The 23488-nt window shown below is 40.3% G+C and overlaps 1 protein-coding gene across 3 annotated transcripts in view; it reads left to right on the forward strand.

Annotated features, from left to right (window-relative positions):
• HP1BP3 (heterochromatin protein 1 binding protein 3) overlaps positions 1-18517 on the forward strand; it is a 39015-nt gene extending 20498 nt beyond the window's left edge. For 2 of the 3 annotated variants that reach the window (XM_047082733.1, XM_047082734.1), the window contains 5 exons: positions 6889-6979; positions 11957-12116; positions 14157-14268; positions 16152-16265; positions 16719-18517. In XM_047082733.1, the coding sequence (XP_046938689.1) occupies positions 6889-6979; positions 11957-12116; positions 14157-14268; positions 16152-16265; positions 16719-17013 (772 nt within the window). In that variant the 3' untranslated portion in view covers positions 17014-18517. Of the gene's footprint in view, positions 1-6888; positions 6980-11863; positions 12117-14156; positions 14269-16151; positions 16266-16718 lie in introns of those variants that run through there. The other variant, XM_047082735.1, reaches the window with a different exon arrangement.
• Positions 18518-23488: the final 4971 nt, after the last annotated feature.

Genomic DNA, 23488 nt, shown 5'->3' on the forward strand with positions numbered 1-23488 from the left:
GTTCTAGTTATCCCACACCTCCATCTAATCTGTAAGCAGTTACTTTGGATTTGGTATTAGGATATATCCATAAACAAACCTCTTCTCATTACCTCCACTGTTACTACTCTTCCAAGCCACCATCATCTCTCAGTTGTTTTAGAGCAATGACTTCCTAACTCCTCTCATGCTCCTTCTCCCTCAGTCTGCTCTTAACCTAGCAGTGAGGGTGAAACTTGTAAAAATGTAAGTTAGATCGTATCGCCTTGCTACTCAAACCTTCCTGTGGCTTCCCAGCCCCCTTACAGATAGAGCCAGTGTCTCTAAAATGGTATGTGACATTACGCTTCCATTGTGTCTTTGACCTAATCTACTACTACTTTTCCCTCACTTAGCTGGCCTCAGAGTCTGTATGCTTGCTGTTCCCTTTGCCTGGATGGTTTTCCCCATAATCTACTTTGCTCACGCCTTCACTCCTCTCAGGTTTTTACTCTGATGTCCTCGTTAGAGTGCCTTGACCCTGCCTTGACTGCCTTCCTTTTTTGTAATTGTTTTATTTTGGAAACTTTCAAACATACACATAAATGTAAAGAGAACAAACCATCGTACTAACATTTCCGACAAAATCCTAAGCATTATCCAATACATAGGCCATGGTCACATGTCCCCAGTTGTCTGCAAAGTGACTTGTTAAAGTTAGTTTATTTTTGAGAGAGAGGGAGTGGGGGAGGGGCAGAGAGAGAGAGGGAGAGAGAGAATCCTGAGCAGGCCCCATGCTGTCATCGCAGAGCCCAACGAGGGGCTCCATCCCACAAACTGTGAGATCATGAATGACCTGAGCCAAAACCAAGAGTTGGATGTTCAACCAACGGAACCACCCAGGCACCACCAAAATGACTTCTTATAGTTGGTTTGTTCCAGTTAGTGTCCGTACCTGGCTTGTACACTACATTTGGTTGATGGAACCACCTAAATTCCATTTGCAACCTTTCCCTCCTCTCCCAGCATTCAGAATTCTACTTCTCTGTCTTACTTTTCTCCATAGCACTCATCACATTCTAACACATACTGCATCTGCCTGGCCTTTTTTCTTTCTTTTTAAGTTTATTTATTTATTTACTTTAAGTTTATTTATTTTTGACAGAGAGTGCAGGCATGAGTTGGGGAGGGGCACAGAGAGAGAGAGAGGGAGACACAGAATCCGAAGCAGGCTCCAGGCTCCAAGCTGTCGGCACGGAGCCGGACGCGGGGCTCCAACTCACGAGCTGTGTGAGATCATGACCTGGGCCGAAGACAGACGCCCAACCAACTGAGCCACCCAAGCGCCCCAAGTTTGTTTATTTTTGAGAGAGAGAATCCCAAGCAGGCTCCACACTGTCAGTGCAAAGCCTGATGTGGAGCTCAAATTCATGAACTGTGAAATCATGACCTGAGCTGAAATCCAGAGTCACATGCTTAACCAGCTGAGCCATCCAGGTGCCCCTGCCCGGTTGTTTAAAACTACCTGTCTACCCCATTAAAATGTCAGAATCTTGAAGACCAGGATTTAAAAAAAAGATTTTTTTTTGAATGTTTATTTCTTTTTGAGAGAGAGACCGCATGAGCAAGGGGCGAGCAGAGAGAGGGGGAGACACAGAATCCGAGCCAGGCTCCAGGCTCCTACCTGTTAGCACAGACCCCAACGTGGGGCTCAAACTCATGAACCACGAGATCATGAACTGAACCGAAGTTGGACACTTAACCAACTGAGCCACCCAGACACCCTGGCCAGGAGTTTTATCTATATTGTTCACTTCCGTTTCCTCCACGCCCTAGCACACAGTAGATGGTCCATAAATATTAGTTGAATGAGCGATTGAATGCCTGTGGGCATTTCACCTGGCCACTTCACAAAGAGTGTTCGTCCCAGAGTGTGTGAGATGAGGCACATGTTTCTGCTCCTGTATACTAGCGGCTGTAGAGCTTGTGGTAAAAAGCACGGACTTTGAAACCAGACCCCTTGGGTTTAAATCCTGATTCTTTCACTTTCTAGCTCTGTATCCTTGAGTAATTTCCCTCTCTGTGTCCCAGTTTCCTAACTGATAAACAGTGTATCAGTAAGGTTGTTACCAGGCATACGTCTCCTAGTACATGTTAAGCACTTATAACAGTGCCTGGCACATAGTAAGTGCTCAACTAATGCTAATATCAGTCTCTGTTCCAATACAATTCTCGTGGTATGAGCATTACACCATGCTAAATAGGATTCTAATTTCAAAGACTTTTTTTTTGAGAGACTATGTGCACACATGTGCAAGCAGTGGAGGGACAGAGGGAGAGGAAGAGAGAATCTTAAGCAGGCTTCATGCCCAGTGTGGAGCCTGACGCAGGTCTCCATCCCACAAACTGTGAGATTATGATCCAGGAGTTGGATATTCAACTGACTGAGCCACCCAGGTGCCCCAACGGTATTTTTAAAAATTTTTATTTATTTATTTTGAGAGAAGGAGAGCGAGTACGAGTGGGGGAGGGGCAGAGAGAGAGGGAGAGAGAGTATCCCAAGCAGACTCTGTGCAGTCAGCCTGATGACGCAGGGTTCAATTTTATGAACATTGAAGTCGTGACCTGAGCAGAGATCAAGAGTCAGATGCTTAACTGACTGAGCTACTCAGGCATCCCAGTGTTTTTTATATAACATGCAAGTTTCTTCTGTATTTGATAACAATGATTTTTTGCAAATCTGAATTAAAAACTGGATATGTTGGATTTACATAGAGACTTTGAGTTCACTCTAAGATACCTTCAGAAACTTTCAAGGGTAGTTCTGTCACATGGCATTAGAAATCATTGTGTGTGATGTAACTTCTTTATACTCTTTTTTTTTTTCCTCTTTCCACACCAATATAAGAACATAGCCCAAATTCAATTGTATGCCCTATACTTATCTCTGAACTCTTTAATTTCTTTGGTGACCCCTTAGATTCTTAAACATTTTCAACTCTGAGCAATTTCAGGCATCTTGTGATCTTCTTAATTCCATTTATGCATTTCTAACAGACTGATGGAACGCTCTCATTTAGATGCTTGCAACTCAGAATCCTTGTTGCTATCAGTTGCTTTTTTGTTCTTCATCCCTTACTTCTGATTCTCTCTGCACATGGCTTTCATTTATATATGTCTCAATGCAGACCACCTTTCTCCATGGTTGAGTAACATGGCCATCAACAATTACCCATGATTTTCTGCTTCAAACTAAACTGGTCTGATTATCTAATTAAAAACAAAACCTGTTGGGACACCTGGATGGCTCGGTTGGCTAAGTATCCCACTCAATTTTGGCTTAGGTCATGAACTCACATTTCTTGAGTTTGAGCCCCACGTTGGGCTCCACACTGACAGTGCAGAGCCTGCTTGAGATTCTCTCTCCCTCCCTTTCTCTCTGCTCCTCTCCTGCTCGTGTTCTCCCTCTCTCTCGCTTAAAATAGATAAACTTAAAAAAGAGAACATGTTATAATAATAAAAAGTTCCTTGAATTTGTATAGGGCTTTATAAAACCCTTTTGTACATTGTTTTCCATATTTCTCAAAATAGACTTAAAAATATATATTCCTACCTCAATTTTGCTGATAAAAATCTTAGGGTTACCTGGCTGCTCACTGGTAAAATCAGAACTTCATTTTTTTTAATAAATTTTTTTTTTTTTTTTTTTTTTGAGAGAGAGAGAGAGAGCATGTGTGCTTGGGAGAGGCAGAGAGAGAAGGAGACGGAGCATCTGAAGCGGGCTCTGCACTGAGAGTGGAGAGCCCGATGGTGGGGCTTGAACTAATGAACTGCAAGATCATGACCTGAGTTGAAGTCAGGTGCCCAACCGTCTGAGCCACCCAGATGCCCCCCCACCCCCCCCCCCCCCGGTTTGTTTTTCAATATGATACTTGCTTTTTCCACTGTTCTGGGCTGTCTTATATTGGAAAGTGCAGGCATAGCATAGTGAATAAGAATGTAGAATCTGGAATCAGACTGCCCAAATTTGTACTGGTTCTTCCCCTACCTGTGTGACTTTGGAAAAATGACTTTTCTGTGTCACTCAGCTTTTCTCCATTTGTAAAGTATGGGGAATAATAGTACCTATTTTTTGGGTTTGTTGTATTATCTGGTTTATTCCACACATATGAAATATTTTGAATAGCACTTAGCACTATAGTGAGTGCAAAATGGTGTGACATAGGCTAAATTTTTCAGAACAGGGAGCTATGCCTGGGAGTTAACAGTAAGTTAAAGAGATGGGGCATGATTAGGTATAGAAGAGTGTAGAATTTAGATGGATGGTAGAGTGACATTCTTACAATTTTTTTTCAGTGTTTATTTTTTGAGAGAGACAGAGCACAAGTGGGAGAGGGGCAGAGAGAGAGGGAGATGCAGAATCTGAACCAGGCTCCAGGCTCTGAGCTGTCAGCACAAAGCCTGATGTGGGGCTTGAACCCACAAACCGTGGAATCATGATCTGAGCCAGAGTCGTATGCTTAACTGACTGAGCCACCCAAGTGCCCCAGTAGAGTGGCATTCTTTAAGAGCTTCATGAGAAAATTTCAGAGACAGGAGTTAGCATTCTTTTTTGGGAACTAAAAGGAGACCGGGTCTGACTGCATCTAGACTAACAAGGAGTAGGATCACGTCATGGAAGGCTTTGAAGCTGGGTTGAGGCTTTAGGACCTGACACCTGATCAGTTGATTAACACCGTAAAGGTGGCTTCCGTAGGTGTATTGACCTAGTTGTAGTATGCATTATGAAGACAGAAAGCACAGTGCCCAGAAGGGAGGGCATGGTGGCTTGTACTAAGGTTATGGCAGTGGTAAAAGAATGGGCCAGTCTCAGAAGTTTTGAAGCAGCTGGTAAGTATGGTTTTACTAGAAGATAGAGGAATGAGTGACAGAATTCTGTGACTTCTAAAAGCCCAGACAAAGTATATGTTGGCATAAAGATTGCTGAGAAAACAGAAATGTTAGGAAGGGAACCAGTTTAACTGATCGCTGCATTCTTGGAGCATCTGAACCTCGGTTAAGGCAGTTCTTCTCACTGGGGTGTCAGTGTTTTACTTTGTGATCCCCCATTGGAGATCAGTCTTTAAGCAGTCTGCCTTATAGAGCAACTAATGGAAAACGTGTTTGACAATTAAGTCATTCCCTCAGTTATGTTCCCAGAGCTCTATATGTGTACTTCAACCCTGATCCTTCTCATTCTTTACAATGATTATTATATATTCATCATCTCTTAAATTCCTTGAGTTTAGTGACCAGATCTATGTGTTTATCCCTGTATAACTGTAATAAATACTCAGTAAATGTTTGTGGGATGAGGGACTTGAAGTGTGGTATGTGTGTGTTTGGGGTTGTGGCATAAATCATATTCCTCCTAAATGGAATATACTGGCTTAGAAATATTTTCATTGTGAGTTTTCTTTAGTTGGGAGTGTCTTCATTTGGAGTATCAGGGATGTACAAGATTTGATAGGCTAGTTCCCACTCTTTAGCATCCTATTAGATCATGGCATCCCCTCTATTATTCCTCCCTAAGCATACAGATGATGTCATGAAAAACTAGTGTCGGCTCAACCTGTAATGCTTAGTGGTTAGATAAAAATTTTAAATTTCTTCTCCAAAGAAAAATATCAGCGTGAAGCACCTCAAATGATAGTTTGGCCCTCGTAATTCTGCCTCTCGACCGGCTGCCCTGCCGATCTTTATTCGTCAACGCAGTAACTAACCAGTTTCAAGCCACTCACCTCAGATTCTTACTGGGTGCTCTTCTAGTAATTCTTGAGAATGATGACAGAACACACCAGGCTTGTAGATTATGATCCACCCTTTCTTCAGATGTCCTGTTGTTGGCCTGAATGCATAGCTTTCCATTTGATTGTCTTCTTCCCTACCACAGCCCCTTTTAAGCCCAAAGTCAATTTGATTGGTTTGTGCCTGCACCTAAGGTTCCCCCCGCTCCCCCCTCTGAGACTACACCTTGACAGGACAGTCTTGCACTTGTTCTTATGTTTTTTGGTTTTTTTAGAATTTTTTTTTTAAGTTGATTTATTTTGAGAGAGAGAGAACAAGTGGGGTAGAGGCAAAGAGCGAGGGAGAGAGAGAATCTCAAGCAGGCCCAGAACTGTCAGCGCAGAGCCTGATGTGGGGTTCAAACCCATGAACTGTGAGATCATGACCTGAGCTGAAACAAGAGTCAGCTGAAACAAGATTTTATTTTTAAGTAATCTCCACCTCGCCATGGGGCTCGAACTCACAGCCCCAAGATCAGGAGTTACACAGTACACCATCTGAGCTGCCAGGCACCCCTCTGTTTCTTCTTTCTTGCCATTTGGTTTTGATGACCTAGTATTGTTGGTTTGTGTTTTGTCTTAAACTGTAACCCTCTTAAGACAGAGACATTATGTTAAGAACAACCTTTTTTCTTTCCCAGGGAATTCTATTAGGCTAACTTCAGAGTTTGTAAAAAAATGTTGTTTTCTGTTAATGTGTTACATACTTTTTAAAATACAGTATCTAGAAATTTTGCCTGTGAGAATTCTTGAGTTAGGTGGGACTTTAAATATACTCATGCTTTGTTTGATTACACAGTTTGGTTGCTGTTGTGGTAGAATAAATGGAAGGTGTTTGGAGTGCCCTAGAAGTTTGGAAATTGGTTCTGTATGGGGCATGGTTTGTGTCTCTGGGTAATGACTTAACTGCTTTGCTTAAAGTAAAAAGAATGCCACTTGTTAAGGGTGCCAGTATTTTATTTATTATTGTCCATTTTAACAAACTACTACTACATCTAATAGGAATCAGAACTTAAGTTCAGGGGAAAACCCTGGATCTGTTTCTTCATATCTTTCTTCATTGATGTTTATCGCTATTTTGTTTGTTTGTTTGTTTTCTCTGCAGGCCTCAGCTGTTGAAGAATGCTCTGCAGAGAGCAGTAGAGAGAGGCCAGTTAGAACAAATAACTGGCAAAGGTGCTTCTGGGACATTCCAGGTTAGAGGCCAAGAAGGCTTGGTTGTAGAGAAATGACTCTCAAAAGTTTTGGTTTCAGGACCAACTTATACTCTAAAAATTCTTTGAGGACCCCAGGAGGTTGTTTTTATGTGGGTTGTACCATATTAGAGATTAAAACTGAGAAAAATTTTAAATATTCATTCATTTTTTTAAGAAAACATTTTACGTCAGCATAAATAACATTTTTTTGTGGAACAATAACTATATTTTTGGAAAACTTCATGAGAAGAGAGGTACTATTCATTAAAAATTTGCAAATCTTTAACGTCTTGCTTAAGAGAAGACAGCTGGTATCTGTCTTAACAGATATTTCAACATATTTTGTGTTACACCTTTGAAGAAAATTCACCTCACACACAGAAAAGTATGGAGTATCTTAAGATAATTTTCAAATAGTTGTGGGTATTATTCTTTGATACTGTACCAAAACTCAACAAATGGTGATTTTTTAAAGTAGCTTTATTGAAGTATGATTTGTATGCCATAAAATACACTCATTTTAAGTTACAATTTATAATTCAGTGATTTTTAGTAAATTTACAGAGTTGTACAACCATCACTACAATCCAGTTTTAGAACATTTCATCACCCAGAAAGATCTCTTGTGCCCGTTTGCAGTCTCTCCCCATTCTCCTCTGCAGCCAACCTACTAATCGACTTTCTCTTTACATAGATTTCCCTTTTCTACACATTTCATGTAGATGGAGTCATACAATCTATCGCTTTTTTGGTTTGGTTTCTTTCACTTAGCATAATCTTCTTTGAGTTTTATCCATGTTGCAGCATGAATCAGTGCTTTCATTCCTCTTTATTGCCACATAGCATTCCATTGTCTGTATTTAACACATTCTGTTTACTCACAAATTGATAAACATTTGGGTTATTTCCACTTTTTACTCTTACGATTAATACTGCCTATGAACCTTTACATCCGAATCTTTGTGCAAATACATGTTTTTATTTCACATGGATATGTAACTAGGAGTGTGGACTTACTGGACACTATGGTCAATTTATGTCGTAAGAAACTGCCACAGTGTGTGCATCATTTTACATTCCCACCAGCAAAGTATAAGGGTTCCGGTGTCTCCACATCATTGCAAACACTTGTTACCGTCTTTTTTAGAATTCTAGCCATACTGGTGGATGTAGAGTGCTGTTTTGTTATGGTTTTGGTTGGCATTTCCCTAATGATTGCTGATACTGACCATCTTTCCTTGTGCTTAATGGACATTTGTTTATCTTTTCTGGTAAAATGTCTATTTAAATTCTTTGCCTGTTTTTAAATTTGGGCTATTTGTCTTATTATTGAGATGTAAAAGTTATTAACTAGATTCAAGTTCCTCATTAGATACATGATTTGCATATATTTTCTCCTCATCTGTGGCCTGTGCTTTCACTTTCTTAATGGTATGTTTTGAAGTGCAAAGGTATTTAATTTTGATGAAGTCCAGTATGTCATTTTTTAAAATTGCTTCTGCTGTTGGTATTATATCCAAGAAATCATTGCCTAACTTAGGATCACAAGATTCACTCCTACATTCTTTTTAAGAGTTTTTAAATACTTTTAGGCTCTGTCCATTTTGAGTTTTGTTTATGGTATGAGGTAGGGCTATAAATTCATGTTCTTGCACGTAGATACCCAGTTGTCCTAACACTTTTTATTTATTTATTTAAAATTTTTTAAATGTTTGTTTATTTTTGAGAGGGAGACAGAGAACGAACGAGTGGGGGAAAGGCAGAGAGAGAAAGGGAGACACAGAATCCAAAACAGGCTCCAGGCTCTGAGCTGTCACCACAGAGCCCAGTGTGGAGCTCGAACTCGGGGACAGTGAGATCAACACTTAGGCCAGAGTTGGATGTTTAACTGACTGAGCCATCCAGGCACCTCATAACACTTTTATTTATTTATTTATTTATTTATTTACTTATTTACTTACTTATTTATTTATTTTTAATTTTTAATTTTTTTTTAACGTTTATTTTTTGAGAGAGAGTGTGAGTGGGGGAGGGGCAGAGAGAGAGAGGGAGACACAGAATCGGAAGCAGGCTCCGATGTGGGGCTCGAACTCAAAAGCTGTGAGATCATGACCTGAGGCAAAGTCAAGACGTTCAACTGAGCCACCCATGTGCCCCAATACTTTTTATTTATTTATTTATTTATTAAAAAAATTTTTTTTGTAATGTTTATTTATTTTTGAGAAACAGAGACAGCATGAGCGGGAGAGGGCAGAGAGAGAGAAAGGGAGACCCAGAATCGGAAGCAGGCTCCAGTCTCTGAGCTGTCAGTACAGAGCCCAACGTGGGGCTTGAACCCACGAGCTGTGAGATCATGACCTGAGCTGAAGTTGGACGCTCAAACGACTGAGCCACTCAGGCGCCCCCCCAACACTTTTTATTTAAAAGATTATCTATTCCCCACTGAATTGCCTTGGCATCTTTATTTAAAAAAAAAAAAAAATGACCATACATATTAAGGATTTATTTCTGGACTCCTGGTTTTTCTCCATTGATCTATGTATGAATTCTTATGCCAGGATCATAGTCTTGATGACTGTAGCTTTGAAAGTTTTGTGCAAGTTTTCAAATTGGAAAATGTCAAAAAATGTAATTTTTAAAGAATATTTTAATTATTCTTAGTCTTGTGCATTTCCATATGAATTTTAGGATTCATTTGTTATTTTTCACACACACATACACACACACACACAAAACCCAGCTAGGATTTTGGTAGAGATTGCACTGAACCTATACGTCAATATGGGAAGAATCACTGTCTTTATAATACTGACTTTGCTAGTTCGTGAATACTGACTGTCTCTTTATTTAGATCTTTAACTTCTCTCAGCAGCATTTTGTAGTTTTCAGTATATAGGTCTTACATTTAAGTTTATTCCTAAGTATTTTATTCTTTTCCACGTTACGGTGAATGGAAATATTTTCAAGATTGTTCATTGCTGACATTTAGAAATACAGTTGATTTGTCTGTTGATCTTCTATCCGGCAACATTGCTGAACTCATTCACTAGTTCTAGTAGTTTTTTTGTAGATTCCTTAGGATTTTTGTGGACTCCCTACGATTTTCTTCATAGAGTCATGTCATTTGCAGATAAAGACCATTTTGTTTACCTTTCTCATCTGGCTGTTTTGTTTTGCTTTGCTTTTTTCTTGCTTAATTATACTGAATAGAGAACCTCCAGTACAATGCTGAGAGCAGACATCCTTGTCTCATTCCCCTTATTAAAGGGGAAACATCAAGTCTTCGATCATTAAGTTAGCTGTGGGTTATTTATAAATGCCTGTTATCAGGTTGAGAAGATTTCTCCCCTATTACTAGTTTGTTAGATTTTATTATGAGCAGCTTTTGGGTTTGTAAAATGATTTTTCTGTGTCTCGAGATGAGCATGTGATCTTTGTCCTTTATTCTGTTAATACGGTGTATTACATTAATTGATTTTGTGCTAATTCCTTAAAGGTTAGTTGCCATGTGGAACCTAAAACCATATCTGTGAACCTCTTGTACTCTTGCCTTAAATCTTTGGGTCTGTTTTGAACTTGGAGCAGATGTTTTAACTGCATAATTTTATAACATGGTCATTTGGAAGATAGTGGTTCACTGAATCATGCAGATAATTAAAGTGTTACCACATTTCATCAAACAGTAACAAAAGTAATAGTACCCACCGATCTTATCAGAACAATATTTAAGTACTCAGAAATTACTAAGCTCACCGTAGTATATACACATGTTCCATGATTTAAATTTTTTCTTAAAAAGTTGCATTTTAATGCTTGGCAACAAATACTGTTAGTTGTTTTCCTTGAAGGGAGAGGCTCATTTAATACATTTTCAAGAAAATGTCTACCAGATGCCCAAGTCTAAATAATAATTAACCATAGTGTATCTATTAGTCGTTCCTTCAAGTAAGGAGTATCCCATGAAAAATGAAACTAGTTCAGCTCACAACTCAGACCCTGGGGTGCTTTTCCTTGAGACCACCGTCATATCTCCACATGCAGTTGACATGCTTAATGTGTTCTTCCCATTTCATCCCATAAAATAACAAAAAGACATGTACTGGGATTGAGATTTAATAAGATAACTTTTGCTACTTCATTGAGGACATTCTTAAGTGAAATTGGCTTTTTTTTTTTTTTTAAACAAGCACATAGCAGTAAATACAGCAACTACTGGTACATTTTTGTGTCTCCGCCTTGATTTATGGTAAGGTATCAGCAGTTTTACCCACCATCGCTTTTCCACCATCAGTGCACATGTCACCACAGTGAAGAAGGCAAATCACGTCTTAGCATTATTATGAAAATAGTTTTGATCTTGCAGATCCTCTGAAAGAGTCTCAGGATCCCCAGTGGGTTTGTGGACCACTCTTTGAGAATCTCTGTTGTAGATCGTACCTGAGTTTGTCCTTTTACTCTTTGTGCTTAATGGTGCTGATCTTTGTTCCCCATCCTTTTGTCCTTGGAATATGCTATGTCATTTTCTGTTGTATGATACCCTAAACAATTATCAAACTTTTCCTTTGCTATTTTCTTTACAGGATTAAAAAGGTTATTTATTATTTTTCTAACTACTCCACTTTTCAGTTTGAGACAAGGAAGTATTCTCAAAACTGTCTTATTTATTTGGGACATAACAAGTTAACCTGCTTATTGGGATACAGCTGTCACTCTGTTTGAGTTAAGGGTAGCTGTTGCTCTGTTAGGTTGGATGGAGGGTTTAATGGAAAGAGAAAATATCCATAGGAGGGTTGGGACTCCTCAGTTAGATTAAATACCTGATGAGCGGGAAGAGAAAGTCCCTAACCTGACAATTTATTGTAAAACATATCTGTGCTAATGCAGGAACTCCGACCCACCTGGTGCAGAGGAGTCTTGTCTTGACCTGCTTTGGGAGAGTGTTGTCTTGATGCTTTTCTCTTCCTCCTTGGAAAACAGCTGAAGAAATCAGGGGAGAAACCCCTGCTTGGTGGAAGCCTGATGGAATATGCAATCTTGTCTGCTATTGCTGCCATGAATGAGCCGAAGACCTGCTCTACCACTGCTCTGAAGAAGTATGTCCTGGAGAACCACCCAGGGACCAATTCTAACTATCAAAGTAAGGCTCAGAGTTGTGTGCATTTAACTGGGATCGGGGAGGGGCGGGTGGGGGGGGGGATTGCCTTGTAAACAGTTCTGGAGATCATGCTATTACAAAGCATTAACTGCTGACTGAAAATCAAGAGGGAACAACTTTACAAATTTATTATTTACAAAAGGAAAAACAAATAAGCAAGGCTTATCCTTAATTTACAATGTCTGCTGAAGATCAGGATTTGATTTTACTTTACTATAAAGATTTTAGATAAATCTCTTGGTTCAGAATACCTCTCAAGTGTAGTATCTTTTTGCCTTTCTGAATGTCTACCAAACCATGTAATTTTCCCTTGAAGCCAAGCAGGTGTTTTAAAATGCTACTTATGGGGCGCCTGGGTGGCGCAGTCGGTTAAGCGTCCAACTTCGGCCAGGTCACCATCTCACGGTCCGTGAGTTCGAGCCCCGCGTCAGGCTCTGGGCTGATGGCTCAGAGCCTGGAGCCTGTTTCCGATTCTGTGTCTCCCTCTCTCTCTGCCCCTCCCCCATTCATGCTCTGTCTCTCTCTGTCCCAAAAATAAATAAACGTTGAAAAAAAAAAAATAAAAAAAAAAATAAATAAAAAAAAATAAAATAAAATGCTACTTATGTTGTTTCTTGTTGCCTTAAGCCCTAGAACAAAGAATACTTTTCTCAGGAAAGTGTCTTTACCCGGTCAGGTGGTGATTTGAGATTAAAAGCCTCGCCTTAGCACTGTCATATCCAGGTTAATGAGGCTGTATATTTTCTCAGTGAACTACGAGAATAGGTATAGTGGTGTAGGGTAAGGAATATGGAAAATAAGTAACAAAATGCACACTAGGCTGTATTCTTTTGATTAAAAGTAATTTTGGGGGCGCCTGGGTGGCTCAGTCGGTTAAGCGCCCGACTTCGGCTCAGGTCATGATCTCACAGTCTGTGGGTTCGAGCCCCGCGTCGGGCTCTGTGCTGACAGCTCAGAGCCTGGAGCCTGTTCCAGATTCTGTGTCTCCCTCTTTCTCTGACCCTCCCTGTTCATGCTCTCTCTCTCTCTGTCTCACAAATAAATAAATGTTAAAAAAAAATTAAAAAAAAAAAGTAATTTTGAAGTCTTAATACTGATTTTTAACCTATGCAGTATGAATTTTATAATATTATGAAGGAATGCTTTCCTTTTTTTAATGTTTATTTATTTTTGAGAGAGCATGTTTGCACACCTGTGTTCAGGGGAGGGGCCAAGGGGTGGAGAGAGAGTATCCCAAGTAGGCTCTGCAAACAGCACAGAGCCCCACAGTCCGCAGAGCCCGACACGGGGCTCGAACTCACAGGCCATGAGATCATGACCTGAGCCAAAATCAGAAAATGAACACTCAACTGAGCCACCAGGTGCCCCCGGTTTTGTCATCTTGATACTCTCCTAAATTATTTCTGAGTACATACAGGTATCCAATAGATGTTTGAATGAATGGAAATGAGAGATTAGTTTTAGGTTGGCTACTAATCATTTTTGCGTCACTGTAGGGCACGTCACTCACCACTCTGGGCTCCTGTTCTGCTTTCTCTGAAACGAGGAACTTGTCTTAATGGTCTTAATGGACTTAATGGTCAGTCTCTTGCCATGACAATTTAACTCTTTTCAAATTTATGGGCACTTAATTGTTAAGTGAATTAGTTAACAATTCTGACCACAAAAATTTCAGTTAGCACATGTCACCTACTGTTTGACAGGACAGTAAATTTGTATATAAATGTTTGTGGTTGAGGGACTTATAAAATAGAATAACTAGGGGCACCTGGGTGGCTCGGTTGGGCATCTGACTTTGGCTTAGGTCATGATCTCACGGTTTGTGGGTTCGAGCCCTGCTTCGGGGCTCTGCGCTGACGGCTCAGAGCCTGGAACCTGCTTCGGATTCTGTGTCTCCCTCTCTCTCTGCCCCTCCCCCACTCATGCTCTGTCTGTCTCTGCCTCTCGAAAATAAATAAATGTTAAGAATTAAAAAAAAAAAAATTGTAGGTAACTTTCTTCATTTCTGGATTTTTTATTCAGTGCATTTGTTGAAGAAGACTCTTCAGAAATGCGAAAAGAATGGATGGATGGAACAGATCTCTGGCAAAGGATTCAGTGGCACCTTCCAGCTCTGTTTTCCCTATTACCCCAGGTAAGCAGCCAGGCCATAATGTGAAGTGTTGGTGATTGTAAATTTAAAATCTTGGGCTTAACTGATTAATTTATTACTGTTTTACTTGAAAATAAAGATTACTTAAGGCAGTATTGTTTTAGAGCAAACACTTTTCATGTTAGAACTGGAGAATGTTGGCTACCCTGCTAGATCTTATTAGCCACCCATTCCTTAAAATCAAGCATGGAATTCTTTGAGATCATCGGCCAGTTATTTTTGTGTTCATTCTTTATTAAATAAATGATAATGACAAGATTATTAGAGGATTATGTATGTTTTCATCGTCACTCAAGGAGGGGAGAGCATTGGCTGCTTCCAATAACCCTAGTCTGCCTTCTCCATACTATAGAGATAGGGCCATTTCCTTGAAAATCTTTTTGATCTATACTTTATTTATGCACCAAACCAAAAAATGTATTGAGCACCTCCTTGGGGTCAAGCATTGTTCTGTGCACCTGTGCAATGGCCTTCTTATACTCTGATTTCTAGTAAAGTGCCATGACATGTACCACTAAAGCCCTATTTTAGCAAGAGTATAGTGTATTTCTTACATTGTACCTTGTGTACAAGCCTCTGTTACTTGGCCGATTGCATATTATTTGAATTTTTCAGATATTAAATTTAATTCTTAAAGTCTTGTACATAAAATGTTATAATTCAAGGACTTATTACACAATGGAATCAATATTTGTATCAATAAGGGCAAAGAAAATTAGAAAATCCTTGCTGACTTTCTCTAAAACTTTGAAGAGATTCAGCCTTTATGATATTTTGAGGTCTTTTGCCAGTATCATGAGGCCAAAAAAATGTATACTGCTGTGCAAACTGTTTGCTGTCTTGTAGACAGACCAGTCACTGCTGTATATTCAGTGGCTAATACAGTGCTGGACACACATCAGGAGCTTAAATTGCTTACTAAGTAAATGATTAAGAATCCATTTTAGGGGCGCCTGGGTGGCTCAGTCGGTTAAGTGTCTGACTTCGGCTCAGGTCATGATCTCACAGTTTGTGAGTTCGAGCCCCACCTCAGGCTTTGTGCTGACAGCTTGGAGCCTGGAGCCTGCTTCAGGTTCTGTTTCTCCCTCTCTTTGCTCCTCCCTCTCTCATGCTCTGCCTGTCTCCCTCTCAGAAATAAATAAACATTAAAAAAAAAAATCCATCTTATTGGGGCACCTGGGTAGCTCAGTGAGTTAAGCATCCGACTCTTGATTTTGGTGCATGTCATGACATCACAGTCATGAAATCAAGCCCCATGTTGGACTCCGTGCTGGGTGTGGAGCCTGCTTAAGATTCTCTCCCTCCCTCTGCCTTTGCCCCTCCCTCACTGTCGTACCGTGTTCTCTCACTGTCTCAAAACATAAAAAGAGGTGCCTGGGTGCTCAGTCAGTTGAGCTTCCGACTTGAGCTCAGGTCATGATCTTGTCGTTCATGGGTTCAAGCCCCGCATCGGGCTCTGTGCGGACAGCTCAGAGCCGGGAGCCTGCTTTGGATTCTGTGCCTCCCTCTCTGTCTCTGCCCCTCCCTGCTCGCACTCTCTCTCTGTCTCTCAAAAATGAATAAATATTAATAATTTTTTTTAAAAAAAACATAAAAAAATTAAAATAAAGAGTCCATTTTTTCTAATGGTAGGAGGAAGGGAATGAGGTATGGTTCTGGACTCTTAATAGATTTGTTATAACTGCATGTGTGTTGAAAACAGGTTAAACTGTAACCTGACACTTGCAACATGGCATTTGGGGAGGGCAGGAAGCTGCGGAATGTCAAAGAAAGAGCATCTAGGTTCACATTTTTCCCTTTCCTATGTGGGACTTCTCTTTTACGTAATTTTACCGTATTTTTCTTTTCTTTTTTTCTTCTCATAGCCCAGGAGTTCTATTTCCAAAGAAAGAGCTAGATGATTCAAGAGACGAGGATGAAGATGAGGAGGACTCTTCAGAAGAAGACTCTGATGACGAAGAGCCACCACCTAAAAGAAGGTGTGGATGTGTGGATGTCCTACCTTTGAGCTAATAGTGGCAGTAATAGTAATTAATAGCATTGTAACAACTCAGGTCCTTCTCAGAAGGCTCTTGGTGTAACATTTGAATTTGTCTTACTGGAAATTCAGGGGCTTTGAACTTAGGAAGCACTGTGAATATGTGTAATTTACTGTTTGGTCAAATCTGTGTATATCCGTAGTTGGTTGGTTATTCAAAGAAAAACAATCCCATATTTTCCTAGGAAGAACATCACAAATATGTACAGACTCCCATGAAGTGGTTGAATTTTCACACAGTTTTAGTAAGGGCTATAGTCAAATCACCACGTTCCTATCCTTTACATCGGTGACTTCTGTCTACCCTGTGTCTTTTTTGGCAAAGTATCCGGTCGTCCTGGCAGAGTGAGTCTCTTGAGTACTAAGTGATCGCCTTTGCTCTTTGTTCTCACAGGTTGCAGAAGAAAACCCCAGCCAAGTCTTCGGTGAAGGCCGCATCGGTGAAGCAGAGAGGGTCCAAGCCCGCGCCCAAAGTCCCAGCTGCCCAGCGGGGGAAAGCTAGGCCTTTGTCTAAGAAAGCCCCTCCTAAGGCCAAAACTCCTGCCAAGAAAGCCAGACCCTCATCCTCAGTCATCAAGAAACCTAGTGGTGGCTCTTCAAAAAAGCCTGCAGCCAGTGTGAGAAAGGAAGTGAAATTGCCCAGTAAGGGCAAAGCCAACATGAAGAAGTCTTTCAAAGCAAAAAAGTAAATTTTATAGGAAAAAAAAGGGTATCATGATAAAATTCAGAATCTTATTTTCTAAGGTCAGTGTGCATTTGTTTTAGTTTTGATGCTTTTAAAATTACATTTTTTCCCTTCCCTATGAACATTGTGGGGAGGGAATATAAATAAACCAATTTAGGCATTTGTTCGCTTTAGGTGCTGTTCTTGGTGCCTACCCCTTCCCTCAGTCATTTTAATTTCTGCGATAACTCCGGATTTTCCTGAACTGTGTAATCTCCACTTGTCATTTTTTCTCCCTCTACCCCAACCCTCTTTTTTTATTGTCAGCTTTGGCTTTTTTTTTTTTCTTTGTTTCTTCCAGCTTTATCTAAACACTTGCAAAGATTTTTATATTTGTAGAAAACATCAAGAATAGGATACTGGTCAGGTGCTGGAAGTAAAAAAAAGAGGCAGTATATAGCACTGACTGAATGGAAAAGCCTTCTGCCTGGAGACTTCAGTTATAGCTATAATAATTAATCTTATTTATAAAACCACTCCACTAACCCTTTCTCTCCAACTATATAAACACAGAGACATCTTAGCTTTGGGAATAAGCCAAAAAACATTATGACTTCATTAGATTCTGCAGACCTAGGACTCCTTTGGGCCACTTTTCACGTCGGCCGATTTCCAGGTGTTTTTCACTGGCCCAGAGCATTGCACTCCCTCAACCACAAGCACAAATTCCCTCCACCATTTGGTTTCTGACTGAAGGGAAATACAGGAATATGTTGAGTTTATGATTTCTGGTGTCACCTGTGTTACCAAAAACCAAACCATATAAAATCTTGATCAAATGTTTAAATATATTTTTTAATATTTGGAGCATGAGTTGTTTCCTGTTTGCCTTTTTTATAAGGAAATGTTGGAGAGTTACATCATTGCTAATATAGAAATGTTAAGTGGGAAAACATACAATTTGCTAAAATAAACTAAATTCCAGATTCATCTGTGGGTTTTTTTCCCCTCCTTTCTTTCCACAGCACTTTTGATATCAAGCAAGTGGCTTCTTTTTTTGAGATATTTACAAAAAAGAAAAAAAAAGTAAATGAAGCCCAACTACCTAACCCTTTCTCATTTGTATTTGGTTTAGTATTGTGAAGTTGTGTTAAATAGTACTAGCTTTCTACTTGAGAAATACTGATTTCCGGTTATCATTTATCCTCCCTGTGGCACTTGACATTTTAATTGTCTTAAACTTTTTGGTGTACCTCTTCTGGCCCCTTGAGTACTGCCAGAGGCAAAAGACGTTTGTTTCCTTCATTCCACTTGCATTGTCTCCTGGGATCTCATCTGCAGCCTAGAGTGTGGCTGGGAAATGGACTTGAGAAGATTGGCTTGAAGTAGATCCATAATCATGTGTGATCCCATCATGAGCTCATTGGAATTTGTGTTGCATGTAAGGCAATCTTTCCTGTTGTAAATCTTCCTTTTTTTATGTACATATATTTTGAAAAATATGAATAAACATGAAATTTTAAAGCTGCTGAACTGTAGCTTATATTTAAAAGATTCTATCTAGTAGACCCTTAAAAGTAGCTAAGTGTTGCATTCACTGGAGTCTTTCCTCCTCGGAATAGCTGCCATCCATTTTCCTTTGTATTTCTTTCATTTTTTCGTGTTTTTTAATGTTTATTTTTGAGAGAGAGAGAGAGAGTTGGAGCCAGGGAGGGGCAGAGAGAGAGGGAGACACAGAATCTGAAGCAGGCTCCAGGCTCCAAGCTGTCAGCACAGAGCCCAATGTGGGAGTTGAACCCATGAACCTTAAGATCATGACTTGAGCCGAAGTCAGACACTTAACCGACTGAGCCAACCAGGTTCCCCTTCCATTTTCCTTTTTAAATACAAACTTCAGTTAATTTGCTTTTGAATTCTTCATATGGATGGTAAATGATGTTTCTAGATATATTGAACCCAATTACTTAATGAATAAGAGGTTTAAAGTCATTTTGCATTTTATTGAGGTCCTTGTTTTCAAGATCATAGATTCCAGTTTTTTATGTTTAATGTTCAGATAGTCTTTAGACTAGAAAAAAAAAATACAGCACTGCAAAAGGGTTGATACAGACCTGATCTTAGAAAGTAATTCTAATTTCTCTTTTGCTATTTGGCAGGTAATAATTCTCAATTTCTTAGTAGTATGAGTGTTGGGTACCTGTGCTAAGAATACTCTTCTGGGATCAAAAGTTGGAGGATTTTGGTTGGTTTCTTCATTTTATGATCCCACTTGTAAAAAGATACTCTGAACAGCCACCTAGTGGTTATGTTGTCCAGTAGGTGCTCCAGCACAGGGTAAGAAGTTTATTAGATCATTGGGGGTCCTTTCCGACTCTGACATTGTGTAGCTAACAGAATGTCATAACTTTGTCAAGTTACGATGAAGTTCAGATAAGGACAAAACTGTCCTTGCTTCAGCATCTTGTAAAGGGAGACGACAAGAGGGCCACTCCACTCTTCAGTGAAAACCCTGTCATCAGAGATGTACAGGCACCTTACTTATGTTGAGATAAAGGAATGTTTGGTTTTTTCTCCCGTCCAGGCATTTAAAGGAGTGGGATACATACATTTTACTTCCATGTTACAGAAGGAAAAACTGCAAACTCCAGATGTAATCCCAGCAATTTCCAGCATGGATCAGTGGCTTCAGTACCGTCTGCTAGTGACTCACTGAGCTCAGTTACGGTGTTTCACATACTCTTAAACCACCTACAAACTACCTTTGATAAATGAATCTCAGAAAGTACCGGGAGAGAGATTGTCAGCTTCTTAACCTACCTGTGAAAGAAGAGCTACCATTGCAAAAAAAAAAAAAAAAAAAAAATGTGAAGACCTTTTCTTAGTATTATGGTAAAAGCATTCAATACAGATTATAACCATCCACATGGTCTTAATGAAAAGGAAGTCTGGTCCAATATAAATCTTAGAAAACAGATGTATGTTTTAATCATGTCTATTGGGTATAATTAACCAAAAAATTACATGAAAACAAGAGCTAGGTAATATGCCGACACCTTTAACATTTTTTCCATCATTCTTACAAAAGTTTGTCAGCCCTAGTTTAGGTTTGCTAACCTATTTTTTGTACCTACTTTAAAGAATCTAGTCTTGCTCCGGCTGTGATACTCTTGGCCATCATGTGATAGATTAGGAGAAAGAGGTTAAGCCAGCCATATTCATGAACTGCTGTATTTAGCCAACTAAAAAACTTTAAAAGTTTAGGATTATAGTTGAGATATCTCATCTTTGGAACCTGCAAAATTGTATTAATTACTTTATTTCTCTTTGAGTTAAGCAAAAATTCTAATTTTGTTCACGATGGGAAATTCTCTTCTTAATTGGAGAAAGATCATTACTAAGCTCTTCCCCCAGAGGTGCTGATCGACGTTACTTCCCAGCATGCAGTTTGTTTTGCATTTTCACGGGAGAACAGATGGTCACTCAGTTCTGCAGAGCTGAGCTACAGCTACAGAACCCGAACATGTTGAAGCTCTTGGCTTAGGAACTGCTTGACAGAACTGTGCCCAGAAGCCAGGAGGGATCGCTAAACGGTATCCCTCAGCTGCATGGAGTTTGCCTTTTTTAAGAAACTAATCTCTTAACTTTTTTTTTCTCTATTAAGTTCTATCATTTTCCACAGATTAGATTCTTCACTGGTTTTTCTACCTTTGATTATTTAAATGTATTAGCTTAGTCTGAACTGTTCCTAATTTTTTGTCAACAACCAGTGTGTGAAAGGAGGCTTCCGAAGGTACCTTCCCAAGTCATTTTCCTCAAAAATTGAAATTCTCTTTCTCTTCACATTGTATATAAATGTGTAATTAACACTATTTGTGGGGCGCCTGGGTGGTTCAGTCGGTTGAGCGTCCAACTTCGGCTCAGGTCATGATCTCGCGGTTTGTGAATTCGAGCCCCGCGTCAGGCTCTGTGCTGACGGCTCAGAGCCTGGAGCCTGCTTCGAATTCTGTGTCTCTCCATCTCTCGGCCCCTCCCCTGCTCATGCTCTGTCTCTCTCTGTCTCTCAATAATAAATAAACGTTAAAAAAAATAAAAAATAACACTATTTGCTATGAAATCTTTGTTTAACAAACAGACCTTTCTCTTTGGTGCCTTTCTCTTCCTCTGTGGTGCCTTGAGTGTTCAATAAAGTGCAGTGGCAAATTTGACTTGTCAATATAAATAATAGTGACGATAATAGCCAACACTAATTGAGTTCCTTCTCCAAGGCTCTGTACGTACGTTGTATCATTGAATCCTGCAACCCTAGGAGATGATCATTGCTTATTAGGCCCGCTTTACAGAGGGAAAACGAAGACACAGTGTGGTTCAGAAACTTGCCCCAGGTCACAGCCAGAACTAAACCCAGCCTCTGAATGCAGAGCCGTCTCTGGCTGCTCTGCTTCGTTTTTTCCCTTCCGCGGTTTTCCAAGCTTCGGAATTCCCTTACCCTACAGCCCAGTGAGTCCGTGTTCTGTTCATGGAAGACAAAGGACTTCAGAGTAGAGAGGATTTGGAAATGAGATGAAACTATTAAGTTTGCAGCTAGGAGTCACGGTGGCTTTTGTTTTAACAAGTTTGGCAAGAACTATTAGAATTCGATCTTGGATCTGCTGTAATCCAACAGATGGGAATGTCATCTAGGCTGTCCTGAGTTGCTTTGGTTACTGTACAAGTACTCGGTCATTCTCAGATCCTAACCTTGGGGTGCTGTTTCCTCACGGTTTCCTTACTACAGGCAAGTTCTTTCAGTTCACAGGACACTGGTACTTGCGAGAGCTTTTCCTCCAGGAGCGACGGCTTCCATCAGAACTTGGACACTGCTGAGTGAACAGCCCTCCTGCTCTTGATAACCTGTAAACTTGTACTACATGAAGTCTGCCTAGAGCCGTGCCAGAGGGGGACATGGCCTGACAACTGAACCTTCTGGACAGGATATCTGCTTAGTAATTATGAGCTGGGATATTAGTAATCCTCGCTCACTGCACTCACGATTCTGAGAGGAACCTTAGTCATCTGGTCTCCCCTGCTATCCTTGTCTGCTTTGCCCCCAGTACCAACAGATACTCTTTCCTAAAACCCAGAGAGTTGCTCATCCATTTTACTGTGGAAGAACTTTTGCTCTGATGAAATTCTTCTTACATCAGACCTAAATCCCTTATGCTGCTTGTTTGCAACTTAAGTTTGCTGGGATGATACGGAAATTGCTGGAAATTTTCATCAATTCCAACCTAAGACAGCTTCCTGGTTAGAGTGCATCACTCAGGCCAGTGTCCTAACATCTGTACCTCTGGTCCTTGGAGGCTGCATTACTTGCTAGCTGTGGGACCTTGGCCAAGACTCTTCATCTCCCTGAGCTTTGGTTTGCTCATCTGTCAAATCAAGGTGTTCAAATCCACAGTTCTTGTTTATTTTTAGAATAACCACCCAAGGGTCATGTGAGATCATTGTCAGAGTACTGAACCATGTTCACTACACTGAAGTTACTAAGGCATTTTAGAATTTTAGGAAAGACCTTTTTTTTTTTTTTTTAAACAAATGAGCAAGAATTCTCTAATTTCACAAGAGTTCAGTTTGGTTGTTTAAATGACCATTCACTGTAGTTTCCTATTGCTAGGTGCTGTAAATCACACTATCTCAGATTCTCACAAATACGTTCTCAAAGATGTGTGAAATGAACCCCGATCTGCAGAAGCAAATAAGTTTAGCTAATTTTCTCCAGTTTAAACATGTAGTAAGTGATGGAGTGAGACGTAAATCCAGGCTTGGTAGATGGATGACCAATCACCTTTCCTCCACACCCTCCTTAGCGGTTTTAGACACTGATGGCTCAGGTAGCAAAACCCCTGCCCACAACCCACAAGAGGATCTTGCCTTAAGATTAGCGGGCAATGGTTACCAGATTTTTTTGTTAGGAGATTTTGAAACTAGGTTTTAAACAGCTAGGAGCTTCCATGTTAAAGACGAGCAAGAAAAGGAAAGAGGAGACAGACATAAGTTTGAGTTTCAAACGCCGGGAAGGAGAGGAGCAGCCAGGTGGTCAAGAGATACGAGTCTGCTCTCAGCTGAGGTCACCAGAGGCCTGCGCAGCCATTAGCTGCCACCTGGGCCAGCCCTCGGGCCACAGCCGGCTGTGGGTGAAGACAGGCTACAAAGAAAGCGGTGCCTGCTGCATGGGCTGCTTTTTTTTTTTTTTTTTAAGTTTACTTAAGTAATCTCTACACCCAGCATGGGGCTTGAACTCATGACCCCGCGATCAAGCGTGGCACACGCCTGCTACTGAGCCAGCCAGGTGCCCCCAATTTCCTATTAAGTATCCTCTATTTTGTCTCCGGCAACAAAGTCTCTAACAAGTGTTGATGGAGAGGGGACCTCTTCCGACCTACACCTTTCAGTTGGAAAAGTACTAGGAACCATTCCTCGTTCCCCTGCTTCTCCAATGGGGTAACAGCTAGCAACAAGAG

Source organism: Lynx rufus, unplaced genomic scaffold, assembly GCF_022079265.1.
Source record: "Lynx rufus isolate CCGP_SWC_20201006 ecotype Redwood Valley unplaced genomic scaffold, mLynRuf1.p SCAF_2, whole genome shotgun sequence".
Taxonomy (NCBI): domain Eukaryota; kingdom Metazoa; phylum Chordata; class Mammalia; order Carnivora; family Felidae; genus Lynx; species Lynx rufus.